Below are 9,815 nucleotides of genomic sequence, written 5' to 3' on the forward strand. Positions count from 1 at the left end.
TTAATTTTTATTAATTTATTTTCCTATTAAATTATTTCTATATGTTGCATCAGATTTTTAAAATCATATATAAATTTCCAGTTCCACTGTTTCCTTATTTACATTTCTTTATTTCTCTGTATACTGTATCCTTTCCCCCAAATATTAATTCTTCTAATGATTAATTTCTATACCAAATTGTCCCTTGACAATAAGTGAAATTCCAGGTAAATAATTATTTCCTATAAATATTCTTCTATGTACAAATTTTCCTATTCATATATTTAATTTACATATTTATTTTTTATTTTCATCTTCTTCATGATGAGAAGGTGTGACCTTGGTATTCAGGCATCTATTTGTTTATATATTCATACATATAAGTTGTTCCTACCGTTCTACACAATATATAAATGTATTTCTCTGTACACTGTATTACTATAGTACATATTGGCCTGTATGATGAATGTATCTAATTAATGCACAAAAATCACAATAAGTAATTAAATGTTTGCCATTAAAAGCCTCAGTGCCAAAATTTATTTTCAGCTGCTACTGATTGTTTTTGTTTCAACTGTTTTTTTTTTTTCTGCATTTTCTCAGTTTGCTTTTGTGCTTCTCAACATCTGGTGTGAATAACTCTGCAGAGGTTTGCCATGAAGCAGCCTGCACGTTGCACAGTTAGTTTCTGTTCACTGTTGAAATACAGGTTGATTTTTAGTTGTAAATATAAAATGAGTTTGTGAGAGATTCCTCTGTTTGTACCTTACCTAAGTAAACAGTCCTGAACAAAAGACACTTGCTATTAAACACTTTAATGAACTACAGAGCACTTTCCCTGGTAGCGATTCAATCATGTCGTCTCCGAGAGCAAATAAATTCCAGACGTCTTCAATTATTAACCAAATCGATTTATTATGCATGAACAAATCCCTTCCTGCCTCGGTCACGCAGACACCACACACACACACCCAACATTTAAATACATGACGTGGTGGGAATTCGGCATAGCTCACTTTTGTTGTTGCACATGCTTTAATAAAATGATAGATATATTTACAGGATAAGCAACGTCTCCAAAAACAAAAAAAAAAAGAAAAAAGAAAAAAGAAATTGCAAGAACAGCTCCCGGTCCCGCCCTGCAGCACTTTGCAACGCTCCTTTTTTTGTTTGTTTGTTTGTTTTCTTTTTTGGAAATTCACCCACGTTTAAAAAGATCAGAACTGAAAAAAAGAAAACACAAACCATGGGGGTTTTGGCCAATACGACATAGCATTATACGTATATGGAGTTCATCAACTACATAAATATGGCAGTAACACTGAGTAATTCATACGGTCTATTTACAAAGTTTGTGAAGTGGGGAAATATTACAGTCTGTGCGTGGACGACTGTCAGAACGTATGCCTTCTTTTAAAGTCTGGGGCACCGAGTCTAGGAGAAAACCAACACCTCCATCCCTTCGCCTCGCTCACCTCCTCCCGTTAGACCAGTCAGGACTGACACAACAAACAAAATAAGGCACAATTAATACTTGGACCATTTTCAGGGGAATCTACAGACTTTGCAGCTGGCTTGTGAGGCATGTAAACAATTGAAGTCGATTGATTAGGACTGCCTTATCACCCTTCCCTTTTGTATTCCCAATCAGTGATTCAGTCCATCTGATGTGATTCAAAACAGGTTTCATATGGCAAGGACCTTTGACCCCCTCCCACCCCAACCCCTAAAGCCCATCCAAAAGAAATTAAAAAAAAAGAAAAGGAAAAAAAAAAGCCTTCCTTCCTTCCCTCCCACCCTCCCTCCCTCTATGCTACTCAACAAATACAATCACATGGTGACAAACAAAGAAAACTAGTAGTGCATACACTACAAACACAACAGGAAAATGCGACGCCCTGCCAATTACCTTTGGTTAGGCCACAGCACTGCCCTCTCAACATGGCGGGTGGGTGGGTGGGGGAGGGTGGAGGGGAGGGGGAAATGATTTGAACAAAAAACAAAACAAACAGAGAAATGATTGATTGATAAGCTGTCCAAAGCTGAAGCAGTTTCAGTTGCAAATGTGACTAAACCACAGATAAAAAGAGAGAAATCTGTTTCCCCATCCCAATCCACTGATCATCTCTGACCAATGTGTGTCTGACTAACTCCGACCGACCTTCACCCAGCGCTCAGCGGCGACCACACTCACCCCCTTCCCTCGCTCCCTCCCTCCCTCCCTGTAAATATTTTGTGGTTTTGTGTCAAATACATCGAATGGCACAACCTCTCTCTCTCCGCTTTATAAAAGCGCCCTCGGCGAAAGGTTTCCGATCGCTTCCTGTCGGTGGTAATCTCTGCGGGGATGAAGAGGGAGGGAGGTCTGGGCATTGAGACTTGAGTCCAGTCCTTCCAGAACAACCACAGCCACCAGGACAGATTCAGGAGGTGAGGGTTTTAGGGTGGGGGGAGTGGGAGGGGGGGCAGGTGAAGAGTGGATTGATGATGGAGGAGGAGGAGGTCTGGGGTGGGGTGGGGCTGGGGCGGTCTGTCGCAGCCGTTTGGGGGCTCCTGGCTTTGGTCGGTGTGATGGAACCCGCTCAGTCGTGTTTCAGGTGGTCCTTGATGTCCTCCTCGTCCGTGTACTCCGATGGCTCGTCCCCGGGCTTCAGCAACCTCCCAACGTAATCGTATTTTTCTGGAAGGCATCGACAAAATGTTGCATTAAAGGAGCGACGACATCCTCACAGAGCTGCAACTATTTAGAGGATGGTTCAATGGTTTAGCCTGAGTCCATGTTTCTGAAGGTCAACCCTGAAGTTAGCATCAACCTGATTCCTTTGACAGTTGGCTGTTGGATTATTGCAGAAAATAAAATGTGACCAACAAGAATTTATGATGCTTCAACGTTTAGTTCATCAGATCATCTTCACAGATGAACACCACTGTTCTGACTTTATTCCAGGCATTTAACTGAAACTCACTGACTTTGAGACGAGGACAGAAGTGCTAACATGCTAACTTACTTCCTGGTTTTAGGTCATTCCTAAAACAGGAAGATCTTCAACTGGAAGCGTTCGGAGCGGCATACTCTCTCCTCACTGGAACAAGTGGAAAAGACACTGGAGCTTAAAGAAACACTACATGGACTCAAGCCCTTTATCAATGGACCGAAAGTTTATCTAGGGCTGCAGCTAACCAACGCTTATCTTAATTATTGATTCATCTGCTCACTGATTTCTTGATTCATTGTTTAGTCTATAAAATGTTTTAAAAACAGAATCTAAAATCAGTCTGAAACCTTACATATTCAAACTACTTGGATACTTGATTCATTAATTATTTTTAAACGAAAATGTCAGATGATTTGACTTTTGCTCCATTTGCTCCTTTGTTTTTAATGAACTGAGGACTGTAACTATTATCATCATCAGTTATTTAGATATTTGGTTTATAAAATATTTTTAAAATTGTGTAAAATGACCATTATAATTCTATTATAATAGAATAATTAATAATAGAAGATAATTAAATCCACAAGGAAATAAGCAGCAAAACTTTACATTTTTTCAGGAAATATTTGTAATTTCTGCTAAAAAAAAAAAAAAAGTCTCAATCAATCAATCAATCACAATAAAAAAAACTGCAGATACATTTTCTGTTGATTCACTGAAACTGAAATGAGTGAAATTTTCCTCTGAACATCTGAGAGAGGAAACCCTGGACTGTCGGAGCAGCCGGTGTAGTAAACAACATGCTGTGAGTAATTTACTGACATCTTCTTACACGATTTAATCAGTCACTGTTTGGGGTCCGCCAGCTTCCAAAGCTGCCGAGTCCAGCTTTAAATGTGTTACTTGAATCAACTGTACTTGTTGTTATTTAAGTAAGCAGAGGCCTGACATTACTTAGAGGCTTTCAGTCCAAACTGAGACTGAGAAAACAAGACACCTGAATTTTTAATCAAACACTACATCAGGACTCCTGTTACATATTTACACCTGAGGACAGAATAATCCTTGGATTGTGACGCACAGCAAAACAGATGACGGCCTGTGTTTCCCTTCAGTTTCACTGTTTCCTGGTGTAACTGTTTTTCAGCAGATGTGGTGACAGGAGATATTTTTAGTTTGGACGTTTGTCCCAACTGCACATTTCAGAAATCATCTTTTTATGGAGCTGAAATGATCAGTCGACTGATCGATTACTCTGCTGTAGCAGATGGATTTTCACCAGTGTCAGGGTTCAAATGTGAATATTTTCTACTTCTCTGCAACATTTACTGTCATGAATCATTTAATCTAAAAAACTTTGCTTAATGTGACTTTTTACACTTTATTTTCCTGTTTGTTTACTGTGCAAATACAGAAACAAACAAGAAAAACCTCTGGTTTAAGATTCTTAAATGTGGAAATTTGCTGCTTTTTCTTGTCTTATTCTATCAAACTGAATTTTCTGGGGGTTTTAGACTGTTGGTCAGGAAAGGACTCAGGACTCTAGGAAATAGTGATGGACATTTTAAACAGTTTTCTGATCTTTTAAAGGCCGAACATTGAGAAGAGAACTGTTGCATGCTGTTAATCTAGAATGTGTTTTATTTCATCCACAAAAAGAGGTTTGTTTCTGACAATGAAGGAGAACTAAAAATATATCTGGATACAGTGAAAGTGCTAGTTTGTGTCCTGCTTGAACTCGTCCTAATTTAATAACAGAACTCATGTTGTTCAAAATATAATACATCACACACAGACAGAGGATGCTGTCGCAGAGGTTTACGAGTGAAAAAAAAAAAGACAAACTCTTGTGCTTGTGTTTTGGCTCCTGAGTGGCAGAGGTGCAGACAGAGGTGGGACAGGCTGCAAACATGATGGATGTTATCTGTGGATATCTCAGGAGCGTTTTCTCTCTCAGAGAAACCAGCCTTACCCATGAACTGCATCTCCCACTCCCTCACGCTCTCCATCTGTACAGCGCTGAGGTCTGACAAGTCGTCGTACTCGTCCCTCAGGGCGTCTTTCTCCAGGCAGAAGGTGGCCAGGCCTCTCGAAGCATCCCGGCCCGCGAAAATGCCGTAAGGACCATCTGAGAGACAAACACACAAAAATCAGGATGAATTTTAAAAAATGAACCATTCACCTCCACAGTTTAACAATCATTCAGACGGAGACGACTCTTTGCTGCTTTAGAAATACCTGGGAGTTCTGGGATAAACCAGTCAGGGGCCAGTGAACACACCGGTCAAGTTTCCTGCCCTGATTTGGGTTTTTGAGGTTTTAACCTGATCCCGAGAGGAAAACAAGACGTGGTCAAAACTGTACAAACACAGTTTGAGCCAAGCAACAAGTTAACCCTTAACCGATTAACTCAAACTTGCGTCATGTGACTGCTGCGGCTGCTGCACGTTAAAAAGCTCCCAGAGCTGCAAGTAAGCAAACCACATGAACACAGTGTACATACAGTGAGTTCACAAACAGACTTCAGGCTCCAGAAAAATCAGACACACATTTCTTTCTCTGAAAAAGGGATTGTTGTGTTGACAGTGACTAAGCACATCTCTGCATCAGTGTGATGCTGTTGTTGTTATTAGAGCTGGAAGACGCTTTAATAATGTGATGTGAAATGTGATATCGTCTGGGATTCTTGCAATCATTATACTGTCTTTAAAGGCTGCAGTGATCTATTAATACAACTGATGTATTAGTTGATGATCAGAGGATTAAACTGCCAACTAATTTGATCAATAACAGTCGATTCAGGTATTTTTCAAAGCAAAAATGACAAAAATTCACAGAGTGCAGCGTCTGAAATCTGATCACTTGCTGCTTCTCTTTGTCATATAAGAGAGTAACTGAATATCTTTCAGTTTTGGATTAATGGTCAAATATAATAAACTATTTAGATACATTAATCAGCATTTTTCACTATTATCTGACATTTTTGTAAACACCTTATTGATGATCTGCAGAAATAAATTTAAAACAGTTGCCAGTTGAAGGCCTAATTTAATCATTTAATAATAAAATTACTGAATTTTATTTTTATTTTTTGCAAAAATTAACAATGAATGTTTCTGCCTGCTACATTATGTTTTATTGTTTTATTATGAGTCGAGTGATGCTGAATTTCTAAAGCGGATATTCATTTTTTAGAGTCAAAAAATACCTTTATTTTCTCCACATGAACGTGTAACAAACTGTTGCCCTCATAGCTTAGGGGTTAAGACACCGACCATGAGTAATAACGTCCAGCTGTGGACCCTGTGTTACATCTTTCTCCTCATTTCCTGCCCAATGTCTATCTACAGCAAAGTCTTAAAATGTCCCAACATGTAAAAATAACAACAGATTAACACATAATAACATTTGAAAGAATTATGATTAAGATATGTGCTGAGCTGGATGTGGTACAGAGGAAAAATAAACTTAAAAATGTGTGTTTCATTGTTTTACATTATAATAAACAGATTCTCAGACATGTGATCTTGAGCTCTAGGAAACTGTGATGGGCATTTTCACAATTTTCTGCTGGTTTACAAACCAAACAACGAGTCTATAATGAATTAGTTGACATTTCTGTACTACAGTGTCAAGGCTTGTGATCAGCTGACATATTCATCACTGCATATAAATCTGTGACAATCCAGGGCTGATTTATGGCTCTGACCTTATTTCTGGAGTAAAATGTTTCCTGAAAGCTTTTTGAGCATTCAGTTAAAAATATTGTGATGTTTTAGTTTTTAGTCCAGTATTATCCTGCACTTGTTGCTGCCCTGTCAACTATTCAGTAAAAAATAGTTTGAATATCTTCCTGATGTTGCAACCTCAAGTAGAGGAAATAACAGAGTTTTTTTCCAGTCATGTGATTGATGTCATTTAATATCTCTTTGAAAGCTCTGGTGATATTCATTCTCTATCATAAATTTCTCTAACTGCGCCCTGGGCCTGCCCTGAAGTCCGTTAAATCTTCCGTCATCTTCCAACAGGAACGTCATCTGACCAGCATGTGAAAGCTGCAGGCACTCAGGGTTTCTTTTAATTGTGCAACAGAAAGCAGGAGGGTAAAAAAAAAAAAACCTCAGTTCACATTGTTCAAAGCGACGTTAAAGAGTCCATGAAGCAAAGACGCCTTATCACCTCGAAGATTAGATGTGCTTTTACCTTGCACAACTAAACGAACAAGCATTTTACAGATAAAAACTGCTCATCAGACTTTACAGCGAGCCAGAGAACAAGGCAACATACTGATATTTTTGTTTTACTGCCTATTATTAGACTCACATTGTTTTTTTTTTATGTCATGAATCACTCACAACAAAAGAGGAGCCAGATTTATGCCTGAATGTCTGAAAAACTGTCAGCTGTAAGTGACAGCTCCAGCTGGAGTCTCCTCTGAGCAGCAGTGCAGGGCTGCAACTAACAATTATATTCATTACTGGATAATAATTGGGTCTATAACTGTCGAAATAACGACAAAGGCTCAAGTTTCAGCTGCTTATCTTGTGAAAAACACAAGTTTTTCATCTGCAATGACATAAAACAGAGGAAAGCAACAAACCCTCACTTTCCAGAGAGAGAAAATGTTTGACTTTTTTATTCAGAACAAGTCTTAAAAGACTTTTCTCTCATCTGACACAGGGATTGTTCAAGTAAATGTCCCTCCAATGTGACAAACACAAACTGGACAATCTCAGATGTGACCCTGCCAACTCCAGGGTTTGCGTGGCTCTAAATCTGTGTCATAATTTGGTGAGCTGGATAGATTCAGGCCTACTTGGCTCGGGTGCTGGCGGTGTGGAATAGCAGACGTGACACATGAGTCTACTGGGAATGTGTTTGAATAATTATAGTTTATTACAGAGTTGTTGTGTGAGTCAGCCAGGTCAGAGAAAATGTGGAGTAGCAGGCTAGCCTAGCTTTTCAGAGAAGGACAGAAATATACACAAGACTTCTAAAGGCTTCAGACACGATCAGTGAAAGTAAATAAATGCTTTTCATATTTGTTCACAGGCATTTTTCTCATCCCTGCGCTGCAATCAGGTCTTAAATAACTTTGCACAGCAGGACACTCAGCGTCCCCAGGTGCTAAAATACGCCTTTCCTACAGAAAACTAGCATCTGTGTTAGCAAGTATACAAAGATACATGGTGCTTAAAGTTCAAGTCTTCGTGCACAGCTTCCAGTATTCATGCACAGTGAGTCCCATCACTGTAAACAAGCGACGAGTCCAGACCAGACAGCCAGACAGTGCAGTGTGTCTGTGTGCACGTCAACAAGCTAACAAGCTAACGTTAGCAGGCTAGCTGGTTAAAATCCTGACAACCCAGCTTTAACTTGACCCGAAAAAGTTTCACAGTTTCAGAGCACGTAAATATAAAGTTTAGAGATGTTCAAACATCATCAAAACAGTCGCGACCCCACCCCCCGAAAAAAACACACACAGCCGCGCTAGTTAGCTGACAGCTAGCATCCCATTCAAAAACACAAAGCCAAAGAGCTAGCTAAGCTAACTACAACGGTTTGCGCCCAAATTTTTTGGCTCGGGACAACTCACCACAAGCGGGGACATGTCAGCTAACTCACCCAGCTGTAAGGTCCTAGTCTACCCCACCACCCGCTCACCTTTCCCGTAAAACTTTTTGCCGCTGGTCACGTCGAAAACTTTCATGTTGACAGCCATCAGGATGCGGGGGTTCTGGAGCCCGTCGTACTCCCGCAGCTGCTCCAGAGTGAAGTCCCGTCTCCTCATCTTGGGAAGCGCCGAGGCCTCGTCGCCCTGGGCCGCGTTGGAGCCGAGCCGCCTGCCCCACCGCCAGTACACCGCCAGACAGACCGCCACCACCAGAACCAAAATACTGATATTCAGCAACATCCCGCCGAGGCCGAGCCCGTCCGACTCATCCGCTGCCCCCTGCCCGCCGCTTGTGTCAACTGGTCCGCTCGAACTGTCTCCATCGTCCGCCATACTGCACGGTTAGCGCCTACCCGCCCCTGGACTGGTGCGGCGTTCACGTCCTGTCGGGAAGAACGGAACCACTAGTTGAGCCAGCGTTTGATCTCGTTACACCGTGTTCCTCGGGTGCAGCGTGAAACTGTCCACTTTACCTTAAATGTAAGGCTGAAAATATCGATTATTTTCGTAATCGATCAGTCTACAACTTGTTTTCTCGATTGATTAGATAATCATTTTGTGTACAGAATGTCAGCAAACAGCGAAAAAAAATTGGCAACCAACAGTCCAAGTGACGTTTTATATGTCTGACCAACAGTCCAAAAACCAGCACATACTGTTCTATCACAGAAATCTGAAAAAAAAAAACCAAAACAAAAAACACACATTCAAATGACAAAATGTGCACCTCCGTGCAACACAAAAGAGACACAAAATGACAACAAACACACAAAAGGACGACAAATACACAAAAAAAGATCACAAAGCGAAATAATATGATGACAAAGAAATAAAAAATGACAACACAAAACTATCACAAACAAAGTTTAGTTTATAAAATCATTTCTAAGGAAAACAAGAGACGCATTTTAAACTTAACTTCTCGGAGGTTTTACACCACAACAACCTCAGTATAACCTCTACTGTTACAGCACTTCACGTGGGTGGAAGTCCTCTGTTGAGCCAGAGTTTACTTTGGAGTGGGGGGTTTACGAGGAACACGTGAAGGCAGCAGAACACCCGCCTACCACTGTTTGAGCAGAGACTTCAGTTTGGTGGTTTTTGTCCCTCCATCGCGACCCGTAGTGTCAAAAAAACAGCCACGAAATCAGGAAAAAAAAAAACTTAAAAACACAAACTACTTCTTTAAAAATATTTGCTGACTGGTTATGTCTATTTACTCATCT

At 40.3% G+C, this 9,815-nt stretch overlaps 1 protein-coding gene across 1 annotated transcript; it reads right to left on the bottom strand.

Annotated features, from left to right (window-relative positions):
- Positions 1–869: 869 nt before the first annotated feature.
- On the bottom strand, positions 870–9,109 carry pgrmc2 (progesterone receptor membrane component 2). The gene is made up of 3 exons (XM_018703970.2): positions 8,580–9,109; positions 4,888–5,043; positions 870–2,659 (listed from the first exon to the last, which is right to left on the bottom strand). Exons 1-3 carry the CDS (start codon positions 8,920–8,922, stop codon positions 2,562–2,564), a joined length of 597 nt encoding a protein of 198 aa, XP_018559486.1. The 5' UTR covers positions 8,923–9,109; the 3' UTR covers positions 870–2,561.
- Between the last annotated feature and the right edge of the window lie 706 nt (positions 9,110–9,815).

The sequence above is a fragment of the Lates calcarifer genome, linkage group LG19, assembly GCF_001640805.2.
Source record: "Lates calcarifer isolate ASB-BC8 linkage group LG19, TLL_Latcal_v3, whole genome shotgun sequence".
In the NCBI taxonomy this organism is placed as follows: domain Eukaryota; kingdom Metazoa; phylum Chordata; class Actinopteri; family Centropomidae; genus Lates; species Lates calcarifer.